Genomic DNA, 19,083 nt, shown 5'->3' on the forward strand with positions numbered 1-19,083 from the left:
TCTTGCATGGCAGAGCCCTGAACTGGCTGCTAACATGACTCCCAGGCTTCAGTGGAGTAGGGTCAAACTCAGGCAGGTGGAGTCAGCAAAAATAAATACCTGTGGGGGGCGTCTGGCTGGTTCAGTTAGAAGAGCTTGTCACTCTTGATTGCAGGGTTGTGAGTTAGAGCCCCATATTAGGTGTAGAGATTATTTAACAAAACCTAAAAAAGAAACACCTGCCGGGTGAAAAAGGGAAAAATTTGCAGGAGGACTTTGGTGGCTACCTTGGCCATTGGCTTCACCATTGGCTTTGCCCTTTGAGTTTGTGCTCAGAAAAGATCTCTGTGAAACACAATCTCTCCCGCTGAGTGTCAGCTAATAACAGCCTCTTGTCTTGCTTGATCCTAGCTGGTTCTATATGTCTCAGCTTTGTTGGTCTGCGTGGGTAAAATTGAAGGGACCACTGCACAGTACACCAAAAGGCTGAATAAGCTTTTTGCTCATTCCCTCTTCTCTCTTAGGCTATGAGTATCTTTTCCAGCTGGGAAAGTTCTTTCTTTGTCCTGAATAATGCCAGCATGGGATGATGCATGCAAAATGAAGCAGTCTTCCTTCTTTTGTTGTGCTACTATTCTCAGGTTTTTTTGTTCCACTTGCTAACAGTGGACAATATAGCCTCTTGCAGTACTGGTTTTATTTGTGGATAGCTGTCTAACTTTTTACTAGCATTAATGAAATAGTAAATAGTGAAAGAGAGCAGTATAAAGGTTTAAAAATTTCTAAAACCATGGTGAATGGAAAGAGTGTAAGGAGAAAAATGAGAAAATGAAAACATTCTAAAATGAAAATGCCGTTAGTAATGGCTCAACAATCACTAATGAAGTGGAAATAACTCATTGAAGAGTTATTACACTTAAGTGACTGCTAGTTATATTTAGTGTATTATAATAAAGCTGCAAGTTGTTTAATATACGTTGAAGACCATCCATGCTTTCAAAACTCAGTGTATTAACCAATAAGCAAAATGGAGAAAAACAATTATTTCTATTTATCAAAACTTAAAATATAAACAACATAAGAATATCTTGAGGACATATCACAATTGAAAGGAATAGAAATAATTTCATTTTCATGTGAAGTGAGGAAATGGTATTATAAAAATAAACTGTCAGAAACTATAATTACCTAATAGCAAATATTATTTTGAGATTTAATGGTTCCAAACAATTAAGATGCCATGCCATAGAGATTATGATGATAATAATGCAGACATCTCTTCTTTATATATGATGCTTGAGATACAAATTGAACAGTTGTAGGACAATAGAACAATAGAAAGTGATAGCATAAAAAAATGTTTAAGATTGTACATATAGGGAGTTTGCTATTAAAAATTTTTAAAAGCATATACCATTTTTGGTCCCTTATAAGCTTAAGTATATGAGAATAAATTATAGTTATTAGTTTGCATGTCCAATTAAGTTGAACCTAAATAGGTATGTACTTCAAAGAAAGAACACAGTAGTGTGACACAATCTCCTATAACTAGAAAAGCATTCCCAAAGAATGTTTACATTTTGAGCCTGAAACTGTAACTTAAAGATTTAATAAGTAAATAAATTACAAGCCAAATTTCAGATACAATATACAATGAGTGACGATTTATTTCATAATGTTCCCTTCCGTAGTAAAAACAAAAAACAAAAAACAAAAAACAAAAAAACTGTTTTTTTCATTATTTTAGTGAAAGGAAACTAATGTTACCTAACTTTCAGAGCTTCTGACAGATTCTTGAGTTGTGAGGTAGGTCACAATAATTTCATTTCTTGGCAGAAATAAAATGTTGCTATTCACAGTAATTATGTCTTTGGGAAAGAATTAAAGCATTTTTACATTATTAACACAGCAGTGCCTCTGTTAGTATATTTATTATAAAACTCAGGAATGAAGCTTAAAATTTTTAAAAAGTTACACTCATGGATAAAATAAGAGATTATACATTAAAGTAGAGGCAAGTAATATTTCAAAGTTGTTTTAAAATATTTTATGGTCTATATTAACTCTATTTCAATAAATAATAATAAACAATTACAACCTGTATAGGAAAAGTATTAAGTAGAATATAGTTATAGAGCAAGAAATAATTTCATAATCCTCTCTCTACCCAATTAGTCAATGATCTCCCAGTAAGTGAAAAAAAAATAAAGCACTTAATCTTTAAAGTTAACCTAAAAAGAAGCAAAAAAACAACTAAATTAAAAACCTGACATTTTTTTTCAAACATTTTTTTAAATCTTTATTTATTTATGATAGTCACAGAGAGAGAGAGGCAGAGACACAGGCAGAGGGAGAAGCAGGCTCCATGCACCGGGAGCCTGACGTGGGATTCGATCCCGGGTCTCCAGGATCGCGCCCTGGGCCAAAGGCAGGCACCAAACCGCTGCGCCACCCAGGGATCCCAAAACTTGACATTTTTATAAACAACTAGGGAAACACAGGCAGTGTTAGTAGCCTAAATATAGAACAAAATCTGAGAGAGATCCATTGTTATTTTAAAATATTTAGCATGCCTTATCCAAAATAATAGATAAGCACTGGAGAACTTTCCCATTGTTTCTTCCTTTTAGAGTTAATTATTCTAAAGTCCTAAACTTACTTAAAAACTAAGGCATAATCTGGTCTAACAACATGACCATATCCTACTGGGACCTTTATTTAATATATTTAAGTGACGCAATATATTTTGTTCTCTGTTTTGATAAATATTTGTGATATATTTGGTAGTATTTAAAGAATTCACAAAAAAATAAAAACTAAAATATATTTCACTGAACCTAATATTTGTTTTCTCATAGCTCTTAATCTTTTTTTGAATGTAAATTTTTATCACTGATTAGCATTTTAGAGAATCAAAACATAAATTGTGTTTAAAAAACATACATTAAACAGGAATTACTATGTTATTGACATTTACATTATCTTATTTTGAAGTTACAAAGTTAAAACTTTAAAATGCTTTTTTCAAACCAGAATGTGTATGCCTATTATGAATAAGCTTAATGTAATTGATTCAGTTTTATTGGTAAGATGAGAGTAATTTCCTTGGGTTTTAAAGACCATATTACTCTTTCCAGTGCACTAAATAATTTTCCCAAATTGGAAAAAATTTAAACAATATGATCCAGTTAGAAAGCAGTGTATCCTTTTCTGTGGAAGGGATGGTCTTCTGTTTATTTTCTCCTCTGATACTGCATTTATTCTGGATTCCCAGAATAAGAAAACACATTCTTATTTTGTAGTTCTATAATCCTTTGTATGTGCTTTCAAGGTCTTCATTACATAATACAAAACTTAGGGAAAACAATTTTTTAAATAAACATTTTTTGATAGGCTAAAAATATACCTTGAGTTCCTTTTTGCAAAGAAGGATTTATTCATCTATTCAATTACTTATTTATACTGTCATGTGAAATGCTTTGAATAGAGGTAAGGATACAAATCACAAGGTCCTTGTTAATTTGCCAGGATCACAAGTAGCAACATCTAAGAGTAGGCATAGTCTGGGTTGGTTCCAGAGTCTGGTAATCAAGGTCAGTCAGCGTTTAGGATTAAGAGTGCATATGATGATTGTGAAGGAAGAGAGCAACAGCAGCAGATGCTGAAGGCAAGGAGTTTTATGTAAGTCCAACTAGACACAAAAAAACTTAAGATGTAAGGCGAAACTTCCAAGAAATAAGATTCGGTGTCATAGCAACAAAGTGACCACAGTATTGAGGCAAACCTAGAAAGCAATTCCAGTTTCTAATACCATGCAATACAATAGTAGGGGAAGCTTTCTTTAGTAACGGAGATTTTAGGCAAACCCATATGATACTATCTCTGTTGGTCTATGAGCTTCATGATGTATTGACACTACTAAGGCAAACAGAATACCTAGCATTTAATGAGCTCTCAGGAAATGTTTACTAGATGGAAAAACAAAAACACGAATAAATGAAAGAGCAGAATCCCAATCCCAAACTCTATTGTAAAATTTCTTATCTTCAATTTATCAATGATGATTATCTAAATGTTTTTTAATTTAGTTGCAAAAAAAAATTAGTTGCATGCTGACATTGTCTCTGGTGGAGGTATGTAGATTACAGTAAACTATAGAACACTCTGTAAATATTTGCATTCAAAATAACTATACTTAAGCCTATACAGTTTCCAACTTATGGCTAAAATATAGCTAAAAAAGCTAACACATGCAAAATCCTTGAGGCATAAAAGTATAAAGGAATTGAAGAAAGTGTAAGACATTATGGCTGCCTGAGACACAGAAAAAGTGCTTCATTATGATAAATTCTGTATTAAGCAGCATGCCATTTTTGCAACACAATGTTTTTGCCTGTGCACAGAGAACACAGCTCTTAGTTTCATTCACTGTTGAGCTAGCTTAATACAGTGAAATATTTTAGATTTTGTACGTTAACCCATAGCAATCCCCAGGCAGCAGCTAAAAGCCAAATATTGGGAAATTAAAACAAAAAGAATACTACATTTATATATATATGTTGGGAGCTATGATCTAAGTAGAAGATTTATTTCACTGAATGCATTTTGTTAAGGATGATTTTTTTTTTAACAGAAAATGTCTTTATGTTCCATGTAACCATACAGTTAGTTGTATAGTTCCTCTTTAGCTACACAGTAATAACTGCTTTTGTGATGACTTTCATGCTGTTAAGTGGACCATTAGTACTTGGCTTGTGCCATTACATAGCATCTTAATAGTGACAAACAAACAAACTTGCAAATCAGCACAGCATCATACTGTGTGCATTATTATGTGTCCTTACACTCTGTATTCACATTTAAGTTCAATGCAGTGAAACTCATTCTAATAGCATTTTTAGATCTTGTAGACATGTTTTAATCCACAGTATATAAAAATATGAATAGTCACCAATATTACAAATGTTTAATTTTACAAACAGCTAAATGGAAACCCAACAACATATCCCACAGTCTTTTATTAGGTTGTGTCTGATCCGATTAGCTTGGTCCAGTTAAAATATTGGACTATTAAAGCTAGAATCAGAAGTTTGGAGCTGAAATATGGACCCATTATATATAGATTCTACTGATGGCCACAAACAATGTGCCATTCTCACCAGTATCTCCCTAAGTGTATACTGTTAATTTTAGGGTGAAAAAGGCAGTAGGGGTGCATAGCAAAGAGGACTGCAACACACTGGAAAATACAATTCAAATCACAAACCCTGTTGATAGAGCATCAATAACAAATCTTCTAGAACGGAAAAAAAATGATTTGTCCATCTATATAAGAATTGCTAAAACTTATAAACAGACTAGATATTCATAAATATGTACATACGCTCTCCTGAATTACTGCTTTTGAGACTGACTTGGGAAGAATCCAAACTAGGACCGAGTGTTTTCCACTTTCACTGCTTATACATCTTTTATCATATTTTATTTTATAAAGAATTATTAGAAAAGCAGGATCAGGCTTATTTTACGGAAGAACAAAGATGGGGCACAGGCGGGGGGACAGTCCACAGGGCACGCCCTTATGGAGATTGTTACAAGGATCGACATTTCAACAGTATAAACAGATATCCAACCGAAGAGCCTGCGGAAGGGACCATGGTGAAGTCAGCACGTTATAGGAAAGGTCTTTGAAGTCCTGTCCATTCAGCTGATGGACGGAAACAAGAAAGGATCATACAGGAAGTTTGTATGGGTCAGGCCTGGAAGAGATCGCATCACTTCCACTTATTCCATTGGCCAGATCTTGGTCCCATGTCTACACAGCAGCCCTGGCTGAGGTCCTCGCTGATACCAGCATCAAGCACCTGATGTGCAGGTGAAGACGGCCCCAGATGACATTAGCCCTCAGTTTCAGATGTTCTGAGTTAAGGCCCCAGACATTGCAGAGAGAAGCCACTCCCACCACCTATGCCCTTAAGGAAACCCTAAGATTGAATAAACTCTAATCGCTTAATAAATTCCTTTTTCTATATTAAAAAAAAAAAAAAAAGTAATTTCCCCCTAATGATAATATAATCAGTAAGAGTCAGAGTTTGGGAAAAATTCAACTCCGTTTTTTTTTTCTTTTTTTCTTGAGAACAAAGGCATAAAACTGAGTCTAAGGGTTTAAGAGTTGTCTTCATTAAGAGTTGTCTTCACTTTCTCTTATGTAAATAGCTCTTTAAGCATATAAAATGTCAAACATTAAATTATGTTTTACTAAGGCATATTAAAACTATTATATCAAAAACATATCAATATATTACTGATAGCTTTCAGTATTTACAACCATCCTAAACATCAAATTATAGGGCAGTTGATCCTAAGCACTGGTTGCTTCAATTTATTTACTTTTTTTTTTTTTTTAAGAGAGTCAACTTTGAGTATAAATGCTAAGTGGAATTTTCTTGACTGCAAAACATCTGAGAAGACAAAATTACATGTAAGGTTTCTGTAGCTCTAAAACAGGGCTGTTTCTTTTAACATTCTGACATTGGGGACCAGATGAGTCATTGTTTTGAACTGTCCTTTGCATTGTAAGATGCTTCCCAGGATCTCTGGCTTCTATCACTAGCTGCCAGAAGTAGGCAGATGCTCCTACAGCTGTGAGAACCAAAACTGTATCTAGAAACTACCAAAAGTCCCTTGAGGGTGGGGGCAAATTCATCCTAAACATCCATTCACTACTAAATGAAAGACAGGCCACATATAAAGGCAGTAAAGCTTAATGTAGCATTGAAACAAATTATACCTATACTGGAATTTTACAAATCAAGAAAATTCCTGATAACACTTATCTAATATTACAGGAATCCAAATTTATCAAGTGTGGGAGAAATAATACTGGGTGTGAAGCTTATGCTTCTGAAACATTACCTATTCGTGTTATACAGAAATAACTATGGCTTTTCATGTAGATCTGTTAACAGCCTGTATTTTCAAAAAATAATTAGAAGAATCAGATAGTAGAGAAAAACAGCCTGGAAGCAAATGATACATTTTAGGATGACACCTAGCCATATATATATGTGTGTGTGTGTCTGTGTGTGTGTGTATCTCCACCAGAGACACATATAATGTTTTTGCTTGTGCACAGAGAACACAGCTCTTAGTTTCATTCACTGTTGAACTAGCTGTGATGCAGTGAAATATTCTGGATTTTATATGATAAACCCATAACAATCTTCAGGCAGCAGCTTAAAGCCAAAACTTGGGAAATTAAAACAAAAAGAATACATTTATATATGTTGGGAGCTATGATTTAAGATAGATAGATAGATAGATAGATAGATAGATCGATCTATCTATCTATCTATCTATCTATCTATCTATCTATCTATCATCTATCTATTCCTAAACATTCCTAAAATGTGTGTGTGTATCTTTAAATCTTATTAGATCTTGGTCATGTTTTAAAAGGATTATGTTTAAAAAAATAAAAAAAAAATAAAAGGATTATGTTTGTAAGACTACAGAGGCTTCAGGACCTTTCACTCATATTTAATTAGGCAATCTTTAGGCAGAAAATAGGCATTATCTCTGATTCGCAGGACTTAGATTTCTTGGCATTTCAGGCAAAATTTTAAACATTAGCCACTGTTACTAAGTATAAATTTAGACATATATATATATTTAAAATAATAGTCTAATTATCATCAACTTAGTCCATGAATGACTTTATCATGTTACAAGACCCACCATTCTAATTCTGGCTATACTCATTCACCTTGAAATATTACTTTTCCTTATTCATAAAATAACTGCTCTCTGACCTCACAGTATTCTTACTCAGTATCTCTAAGATAGTGTGCATCGAAAGTACTTTATGCCAGTACTTCTAGTATGTGTCTAGTAACTGTGTAAGATGAATGAAGGCAAAAGTAAGTTTGAAAGGCTTTGAATTAAAATTATCAATGAATAAGTATTACTAATTTCTACATGGAGAATATCAGATGCAGTGTTTACCAAACATCTAAAGGGGAAAAGAATTTAGAGAATAATAATTATCTCATTTACTCCTGGGCCACTGGCCCTTTACATTAGACAAATTCATCTACAAAAAAATAGGTGGTAGGGTTGAACCCAGAATTATTAGCTTCTAAAGCATGAAATTTTTAAGGATGTATTTAAAGCCTTTATGTTTTGTAATATTTTGATTCCCCATTTATTAACATTATGAAGTGATCACCATAATAAACAAGCCATATCTGTCACCATACAAAATTGTTAAAATATTAACTATGTCCTATGCGTTCTGCTTATTTTATAATTAGAAGTGTCTACCTCTATTCCACTCATCTCCCAACCCTCACCTCTCCCCTCTGACAGCAGTTTATTCTGAGTCTATATCTGCTTTAATTTGTATTTAAGATTATGGATATGGATATAGATATATAGTACTTGTCTTTCTCTGACTTGTTTCACTTAGCATGATATCCTCTAGGTCCATCCTTGTTGCCTCAAATGACAAGATTTCATTTTTTATGGCTAAGTAATATTATTGTGTGTGCACACACATCATATCTTCATCTATTCAACCTAATAATGAACACTTACATTGCATCTGTATCTTGACTCTTGTAAATACTGCTGCAATAAATATAGGGGTGCATATATCTTCAAATTAGTGTTTTCTTTTTCTTTGGTTACATACCCAGAAGTACAATTTCTGGATTACATAGTAGTTCTACGTTTTTGAGAAACATGTATACTGTTTTTCACAGTGGTGTCATTTGGCTTTCCCACCAACCACGCATGAGGGTTCCTTTTCCTCCTGCTAATCTTTATGTCTTTTTGATATTATCCATTCTGACATGTGTGAGGTGATATTTCATTGTGATTTTGATTTGCATTAACTGATAAGTAGTGATTTTGAACATCTCTTCATGTGCCTGTTGGTCATCTGTATGTATTCTTTGAAGAAATGTCGTCTATTCAGGTCTTCTGCCCATGTTTTAAATTTTTTTTTTTAATACTGAGTTGTATGAGTTTTCTATATATTTTGGATATTAACCCCTTATCAAATATATCACTTATAAATATCTTCTCCCATTCAGTAGGTTGCCTTTTTTTTTTTTTTTTTTAAGATTCTATTTACTTATTCATGAAAGACAGAGACACAGGCAGAGGGAGAAGCAGGCTCCATGCAGGGAGCCCGACTTGGGACTTGATCCCAGGTCTCCAGGATCACGCCCTGGGCCGAAGGCAGGCGCTAAACCACTGAGCCTTCGGGGCTGCCTGCCTTTTCATTTTTTAATGATTTCCTTCCCTGTAAAATTTTTTGCTTGATGTACTCCCCATTTGTTGATTTTTGTCTTTTTGAAACCGATCCAAAAAACAATATTGCTTAGACAAATGTAAAATACTATGTTACCTTTTAAGAATTTTACTTTCTGGACTTGTATCGAAGTCTTAAATCTCTTTTGAGTTTGTTTTGTGTATGTTGTAAAAAACTGGTCCAGTTTCCTACTTTTGCACATTAACTGTGCAATCTTCCCAACACCATGTATTGAAAAGACCATCTTTTTCCCATTGTATGTTCTTGCCTCCTTTGTCAAAGATTAAACTCATGTTTATATGGTCAATTATTTTTGGCCTCTCTAAGCTGCTCCACTGACCTATGTATTTTTGTGCAGTACTATACTGTTTTGATTACCATAGCTTCATAGTATAGTTTGAAGTCAGGGCTCTTGACATCACCAGCTTTGTCTTCTCAAGATGACTGGTTATTCCATATCTTTTGTGGTTCTATACAAATTTTAGATTTGTTTGTTCTACTTTTGTGGAAAATGCCATTGATATTTTGATAGGGATTGCAATGAAGCTATAGATGGTTTTGGGTAGTTATGCACATTTTAACATTAATTTTTCTGACTCATGATATATATTTCTATTTATCTTCAATTTCTTTTATCAATGTCATACAGCTTTCAGAGTATAGAAAAAATGTTTATAGAAGTACAGCATGAACCCAGAAAGTTCATATTTCACAAGTTTACAATTATGTGAATTTCACAAACTGAGAGTATCTGTGTACCTATCACCTAAATGAAGAAATAGGATATCTAGAAGGTTACAATCCACACAGCTCAAAGGTACCACTTTTCTGACATTTACTACACCTTTTAGTTCTGCCTGATATTGTGCCAGGTTTCCTTCACTTTATATTTTTGAGATTTGTTCTTTTTTTTGTAGTTATATATATTCCACTATTACTTATTTAATCATTTTATTGAGAGATATTTAGGTTGTTGCTACTCTGGGGCTATTAAGAATAATGGTATTCTACTGGGTATTTGCCCTTAAGATACAGATGTAGTGAAATGAAGGGACATCTGCACCCCAATGTTCATAGCAGCAATGTCCACAATAGTCAAACTGTGGAAGGAGCCACAATGTCCTTCAACAGATGAATGGATAGAGTGGAATATTACTCAGCCATCAGAAAGGATGAATACCTACCATTAACATTAAAGTGGATGTAGGGTATTATGGTAAGTGAAATAAGTCTACTGGAGAAGGATAATTATCACATGGTTTCACTTGTATGCGCAATATAAGAAAAAGCACAAGGGACCATAATGGAAGGAGGGGAAACTGAATGGGAAAAATCAGAGAGGAAGACAAACCATAAGAGACTCTTAACTCTGAGAAACAAACTGAAGGCTGCTGGGAGGCGAGTGGGGGGATGGGGTAACTGGGTGATGAGCATTAAAGAGGGCACATTATGTGATGAGCACTGGGTGTTATACACGATAGATTATTGAAAACTACGTCTGAAACAGATGATGTACTTACTATATGTTGGCAAACTAAATTTTTAAAAATGATAAATGCTATTTTTGTACACTGCATTTGGTACTCATGTATGCATTTCTCTTGAATATATATTCATGAAAAATTTCAGGATCATGATTAATACTTGTTGTACCTTTTAAATTGCTTGAACAAATTCATATTCTAGGTACTGAAACTCTGCATGGTATCAGTGTTACTGATTTTAATCATTAATGTGAATGTACTATAGCACCTTACTGTTTTAACTTCAATTTACTTAGGTTGAAATCCTTTTCATTTGTATAGTGGCCATTCATACAGCCTCTTTTGATAAAAAAGTATGATCAAGTCTTTCCAAAATTTTTGCCACTGAGTTGTGTGTTTGTTCTTTATATATTCTGGGTTCAAGTTCTTGTGAGAACATATGTACTACAAATATTTTCTCTACTCTGTGACTTACCATTTAACATTCTGATGATAAAAGTTCCTAATTATAATGTATTACAATGTAGCATGTTTTCCATTCATAGCTATCTCTATAATCCATATGGAACTTATATTTATGGCATGTGACAACTGTTAAAAAGTTACATGGGAAAAATGAACCTTAATGACTCTAGCACCATTTACTAAAAAGGCCCTGGTTCCACACTGCATTTTGGTATCACTATTGTCATAAATGCATGCATATGTTTTAAGGACAAATACACCAATTTAACAGAATGAGTTATCACAATTAATGCAGCTTTAATATAAGTTTCGAAATCCAGTGATCTAAAGTTATTTAGCTCTATACTTCTCTTTCAAGATTGTCTCACTATTCGTACACACTTGAATTTCCTAAAGTATAATTTGACAAGTGATAATACTGTCCTGTATCTAATAAATCAATGCTGAAAATGAAAATTCGTCTGAAGAAAAAATAAAGCCTTTTTATAACTAATGGGGTTTTTATGGGTAAAAAATATAAAACTGGATCTTATAAAGCCAAGTTTATTAAAAACTTATTTAAACAGGAGAAATGGCAATCTAATTATGTAATATTTGGCACGAAAGAACTAATCCCAACTTCAGAGAAAAGGAAAAAAAATGTTTCTGAAAATCAGAGACCTTCATAATGCAATCAAGTATTTACTAAGTTAGTTCACTTTAACATAATGCTGACATAAATAATTCTTCATAATTTTAACACAAATTCCTCAAAACATTTTACAGACTGAAGTAAAGCATATTTATGTAACTTAGCAAAAATTACAACTCGATTAGCTGATCTTTGTGTATAATAGTTACCTACAAATAAGTCTCTAAAATGTAAAAACAATAAAAAGTACTGTCTTATATACCTTACTCCAATGTATTTACTTGTACATCGGTCATCAAGAATTAATATCAAGTTATAAAATTCCTTTATATATCCAGAAGATATTCCATACCACTGAAAGAGGCAAATAGCCTCATTGTAATCATTCTCAAAAACAAATCCTACATGGCAATTTCCCTTTAGAAATAAATACAAGTTAAAATATGAAGAAAATACCAAAGAAGGATAGTACTAATTTTCAAGTTATATCTTGAAATTTAAACACATCTATTATAAAGAAAAACATTTACTATTATCATTGTAATGAACAATCATTATTTAAAGTTCTGTACGAGTAACCATTTCATTTTGTAAAGCAAAGTTAATCTTCTATTTAGTTTCAGTAATATGAAAACACATTATTATGTAAATCAATTCATTAAAACAAAACTTAAACCATAATTTCCTATTTCAGTGTATGTTGACATTATGCATATAAAAAGGCAGGAAGAGAAATTTTGTTGGAATATGTTAAAACGTAAAACAAGAAAAAAGCTATCTACTAATGGGCAACATTTTGCTGCCCCTTTTCACAGTGCATTAATAGACAGATTAAAGGCTTTGTCTATATTGCTAAGCAGTTAATATCTTATATAAACCTAAAACTGTATCCACATCTCTGTTGCCAAGAGTATACTCATGCAGTTGTTGCTATAGCAAGAAGCTCCCGAATTTCCAAGACCTTTATATCTTTATAAAATTCAAGGGAGTAAAGAGTTTGGGATAAAATTTAACTTTTAAAATACCTGGCTATAGATTTAAATTTCATCATTTCTATAACTTTTTATTAAGTTGCTGAAAATTAAATAGGTTAAAAGATGTATGTATGAAGGAAATGCTTTTCCCTTTAAAAATACAGAAAATTCTCCTAATGGGTTTCTCTGGGCCATCAGAGTACCTTTTCCTAAGTGCCATGCCAATCACTACCTGAAAAATAGTAATATAAAAATGTGGAATAAGATAAATAATTGTCTAAATAAAGAAAATCTCTCTTCAATCTGAGTTTTAAAATAAATGCTCCTGTCACATTAAGGTGAGTAACTGGTTTATGCTGAATTGACAGTGACTGGTTCTTCTGACTAGTGAGAAAATTAAAAGGAGAATTAAGATAAGCCAATTTAAGAAACAAAAATCTTCTAACATAAGTCCATATAATCATTTAATAAAACATGTACTGAGGACCAGCTAAATGAAAGTTGTAAAGTTGAAAAATAGCTTCAGCGAAACTCCATATGTTTAAGGACTTGACTAAAATGGAATATATGAAACATTAAAGAATTATTATACTAAAAAAACCCAGATACATAAATGGGCTAACTACATATTAATAAATATGTAAAGGGATGTAGGGGACACCTCCAATGTAATTAAGAAGTAACACATCTCAGCAGGATGGCAAAATAAGGTGAGATTTGAAGGATGGGGACAATTTGGTAGGTACAGAGGACATTCCAGGATTGGAAGCAGTAAAATAAATCATACTTTTAGGAAGCAAGTAACAATAAAAATAGGTTAACAATGAGTTTCTTTGCAAGATAGTAGAATTAACAGTTTGAAATGAAATACCATAATGGTCAGGAAATGGAAGAGCTACTTGGGATTGTAAACTAGTAACTCAGGTCCATACATATTATTATATGTTACGTTTTAGGATCTGATAGCCTAAACTATCCCGCTCTGAAGTCTACTGCCTCACATGTATTCAGTAAACAAAAGGTCATATCCACTGTCAGTTACTGTCACTGGTGTGAGCTGTAGGAGCTTACTCTGAAGTAAACTACATGTTAGGAGATTAGATGATTTAGAAAAGCAGTAGATAGTAGAGATTACAGTAAACATGACGAGTGGCAAAACAGGACACTTCAAAATTCACCACTTTCCTGTAAGGATTTTGAACTGAAATCAGTTGAGAAAAAGCAGATACAAGAAAAGCTCTCTGGCTTCCCCAAACTGCCTAAAAGCAGCATATAAATTTATGAAGGTGTCCCTCCTCCACCCTGTATCAGGAAGGACAAAGGTAAATTCCTACATATAACTTTAGACCTTTATCAACAGAGGGAAGTCACTTGTGACTTAATTCAGTACAATAAATCTTACTTTTATTTACTTTGCTTTTTCTGGTCACTTCCACTTAAGTGGCCTCCCCTCCACACATTTTTTTCTACTTTTAGCTGAAGATGGTATTTGAGCTTGAAGTCTAAGTCACCTCTGAGTGTTACTGATTCTTTCCCTGAATATCTCCCTTGTATACAGGAAATATACATGTTAAGAAATTTGTTTTTCTCTTAGCCAAAAACTCAAGAGAAAAACTATTTTTTCTTCCTCTATACAAATTAACACATTTCATAAGAATGTTGATTAATTTTCCACATACTTTAACAAACCAAACAATAATAAAAAGCAATACTTAATGCTTTTTTTACCTAAGGAATATTCTTTTAAAAGAATATTAAAAGACAGTAATGAAAAATTTATAAGATTTTCTAAATTTACACTTTTAAGTAACAGAAACATAATAGTGGATCAAATCTTTCCGTCAGGACCTTATTTAACAAGAAAAGATCAGTGAGTGACAACAATTGATAAGCATCTGACACCCTGACTTTTTAGGTTTTACTGATGTCATGATAAAAGACAGACCAAAAAAATACAAAATAAGTAGGTTAGATAGAGCTGTAAAGAAAAAATAAAACAGGAAAGGGGGAGAGTTTGGGTATCAGGAGGAGAGGAAAAGACAACATTTTCTAGTCGGGCTGTTGGAAACACAGGCATGATAATTATTTCCCATTATTTTCCTATAATTCAATGTGAATACTAAAAACACTCAATTACCCCTCTAAGTCGTGAAAGATCTCAAAAATATATACAAATGACAAAACCCATGTCTACATGACTATAGCAGCTGATCATCCAAAGAGTCTAACTCTGATTTCTATCATTGCCATCCAAAGAGGAATCTGAAAATGTTCACAAAGATTTGAGACCAAACTGATCATTACCTAACTCTGGCAACTAGCAACCAGTCCTTAAAACCTGATTTGGCAGTCAGGAAATGGGCAGTGAATGTGAATTATTTCCCAATGTACAGAATTCACAAAGAAGTTCAAAGAAAGTCACAGTATAGGAAGAAGAAATAAGTAACTTGTTAGCTTTAATAATAAAGATATTTGAAGCTCTTTAAGCAATGAAGAATAACCTCAAACTTATGTTATAATCTATATTTACAGAGTTACAGATAATTTATAACATTATTTTTGCTAGATGAAAATTTCATTCAGAACTACAATTTTAGGAATTAAGAATTTATTTTTTAAAAATTAAGAATTTATTATTCTAGGTGATTGTAGTAACATAGTTATGATTTTCAAAGACCTTGTCTTTTAGGAATACCTACTAAAGTATGTATGAAATGAAATGAAATGAAATTGAACACTTACTTTAGAAGCATCTGACAAAAGGTAAAGAGAACTGAGTAGAAGAATAAATGAAACAAGTAATGGTTATGAGCTAGTAATTGTTTGGTAACCAGTACACGAGGGCCGTCATTACATTATTTTCTCAATATCTGTATGTTTTCCAAATGAAAAAGTTTAAACAGTTAATCTTCACTGACCTAATATTAAGCCTGAAAAACAGCTGATCTGTTTTTTTCCAAGTTGATCTATTAAAATATATCAATTTCACCAAAACCTAAAGTAACAAAATGTGAACTTTGCTACTAATTTAACTGCACATAAATTTCACTTTTAATTTGTGGCAAATACTTCTTACCATTCTAATATAATGACTGCCAGTGTTCTTTTCTTTTTTTTTCCAAGATTTTATTTATTTATTCATGAGAGACACAAAGAGAGAAAGAGAGAGAGAGAGGCAGAGACACAGGCAGAGGGAGTAGCAGGCTCCATGCAGAGAGCCCAATGTGGAACTTGATCCTGGGACTCTAGGATCATGCCCTGGGCCGAAGGCAGGCGCTAAACCACTGAGCCACCCAGGGATCCCCAACTGCCAGGGTTCTTAATGATGTTTTGATTAACCTCTTCTTAACTAAATTTACCATTGATGGAAAACCAACTACAAACTGTTCCTATTTCCTAATCTAGCATTACATATTATTGCCATAGCAATAAGTAAAGGTGAAAAACCTAGGTTACGAATGTCAATTTGATAAGGTAGGTACACTAATTTTCTTAAAGAGTAAAGCAGTCCTTACCCTAAAAAAATATATTGTATATATGTGCATGTGTGTATGCATATAGCAGAGGTATTAGAAGAGAACAAAACTTTATATAAGAATCAGAAATTATGTGTAGTATTTAATGAGAAAAGATTTTATTTATAAACGTAAACACGATTAAAAGGGTGCCCGACTGGCTCAGTCAGTAGAGTATATGACTCTCAATCTCAGAGTCCTAAATTCGGGCCCCATGTTATGTGTGAAGATTATGTAAAAATACATAGGATTAAAGTTCAAAATATGAATGCTTAGAACATGCACTTACCACTTGTCCATTGTGTGGGTTCTTATGAGCATATGGAGGTCCACGGATATGATTCCACATCTGGCCAGAAGTCATAGCAAAGACTATACACTGAAAAACAGGGTGCAATGTTAGATATATAAATCAAAGAGTAGCAGAATACTGCATTTTAAAAAAAATAATATTGAAACTAAATTTACAAAATCATGTATCACTTCAGCCATTAGAATCATTTATCACTAACTATGTGGCTTTGAGAATTCATCCTAAATGAAAGAATAAGATAAAGCCATTGCCAGAGATAGAAGTAACAGGTCTGATGGAAAATTTAAAGCAATATCCTAAGGATATTCACTGGCTTGAGAAAAGAAGACATCAGGGAGACTCTTACCACCACAGAGATAAAACAGTTAAAAAAGAATCCATCAGGGGATTCCTGGGTGGCTCAGCGGTTTAGCGCCTGCCTTTGACCCGGGGCGCGGTCCTGGAGTCCCGGGATTGAGTCCCGTGTCGGGCTCCCAGCACGGAGCCTGCTTCTCCCTCTTCCTGTGTCTCTGCCTTTCTCTTTCTCTCTCTCTGTGTCTATCATGAATAAATAAATAAATAAATACCCCCCCCAAAAAAAAAAACTTAAAAAAAAAAAAAAAGAATCCATCAAAGATGAAGAATACAGTGAATGAGACTAGAAACAGATTTGATGCAATGAACAGCAGGCTAGAAGAAGCAGAGGAGCAAATTAGTGATGAAGAGAAAATGAAGCTAAACAAATGAGAGAAAGAATAATTATGGAACATGAAGGAACTCAGGGACTCCATTACATGAAATAATATTCATATTATAGGAATCCTAGAAGAAGAAGAGAGAGAAAAGGGAGTAGAATATTTCCCCAATCTGGGGAAGGAAACAGACATCCAGATCCAAGAGGCACAGAGAATTCCCCACCAAAATCACCAAATGCGGGCCTACACCAAGACATACTGATAAAGAATAAATCTTAAAAGCAACAAGACAAAAGAAGTCCTTAACTTTTAAGGGAAGACCCATAAAGCTAGCTAAAGATTTCTCAACGGATATTTCATGCCTCTCCCTTCTGGCCTGCATATAATCAACATCCTAATCGGAAAAATCCTCAGCCAAGAATACACTATCCAGTAAGGCTATTATTCAGAAAAGAAGGAGAGATAAAGAGTTTCCCAGACAAACAGAAACTAAAGGAGTCCATTTCCATTACATCACCCTGCAAGTAACATTAAAGGGGACTCTTTGGCTGGAAAGACCAAAAGCGACAAAGACAAGAAAGGATCAGAGAAATCTCCAGAAATGACAAAAAAATATATATATATGAATACTAAATATATATCTATCATTAGTTACTTTAATGGACTAAAAATTAAAAAAACACAAGGTGTCAAAATGGATTGGAAAATGGATCCAAAGACCATCGAAAACAGATCCAAGACCCATCTCTATGCTACCTAGAAGAGATTCATTTTGGACCTAAAGACACCTACAGATTGAAAGTGAAGGGATGGAGAACCATTTACTATACAAATGGATGTTAAAAGAAAGTTGGAGTATGAATACTTGTATCAGACAAAATACACTAAAGTGACAATGACTATAAAAAGAAGATAAAGAATGGCACTATATCACAATAAAGGGATAATACAACAAGAGGATATGGTTAATTCTAAATATTATGCTCCCAATCTCAGAGCACCCAAATATATGAACAATAAAAATCAATAAAATTGATAAACCTTCAGCCAGACTTACCAAAAAGAAAGGATCTAAACAAATAAAATCACAAATGATAGAGGAGAAACAACCAACACTAGATAAATACATACAAATATAAGAGAATATTATGAAAAACTATCTGCCAACAACTTGGACAACCTGGAAGAAATGGATAAATTCCTAGAAACTACCAAAACTGAAATAAGAATAGGAAAGCCCCAATAAAAAAAAGTCCAGGACCAGACGACTACACAGGTGATTCTACCAAATATTTCAAGAAGAATTAATACCCATTCTTCTCAAACTATTACAAAAATTACAGAAAATTTCTAAAGTCATTCCGTGAGGCAGGTATTACCCTGATACCAAAACCAGATAAAGACCACACTAAAAAAGAAAGGTGTCTGGGTGGCTCAGTTGGTTAAGCATCTGACTCTTGATTTCAGCTAAGGTCATGATCTCAGGGTTGTGAGATCGCTCCCGATGTAGGGCTCTATGCTCAGTGCAGAGTCTGCTTGAGATTCTCTCTTCCTCTGGCCCTCCTTGCTCACATACTTTCTCTCAAATAATTAATTAAATCCCTTTAAGGCGGCGGGGGGGGGGGGGGGGGAGGAGTAGTGAAGGGCAGAGAAAGAATCTTAAGCAGTCTCCATCTCACAACTCTGAGATCATGACCTGAGCTGAAATCGAGAGTCAGGCACCCAACCAACT

At 33.6% G+C, this 19,083-nt stretch overlaps 1 protein-coding gene across 2 annotated transcripts in view; it reads right to left on the reverse strand.

Annotated features, from left to right (window-relative positions):
• TUSC3 (tumor suppressor candidate 3) overlaps positions 1-19,083 on the reverse strand; it is a 220,663-nt gene that overhangs the window by 67,466 nt on the left and 134,114 nt on the right. For both annotated transcript variants that reach the window (XM_041752465.1, XM_041752466.1), the window contains exon 6: positions 16,654-16,743. In XM_041752465.1, coding sequence (XP_041608399.1) covers positions 16,654-16,743 — 90 coding nt within the window. The remainder of the gene's footprint in view (positions 1-16,653; positions 16,744-19,083) is intronic.

The sequence above is a fragment of the Vulpes lagopus genome, chromosome 4, assembly GCF_018345385.1.
Source record: "Vulpes lagopus strain Blue_001 chromosome 4, ASM1834538v1, whole genome shotgun sequence".
Taxonomy (NCBI): domain Eukaryota; kingdom Metazoa; phylum Chordata; class Mammalia; order Carnivora; family Canidae; genus Vulpes; species Vulpes lagopus.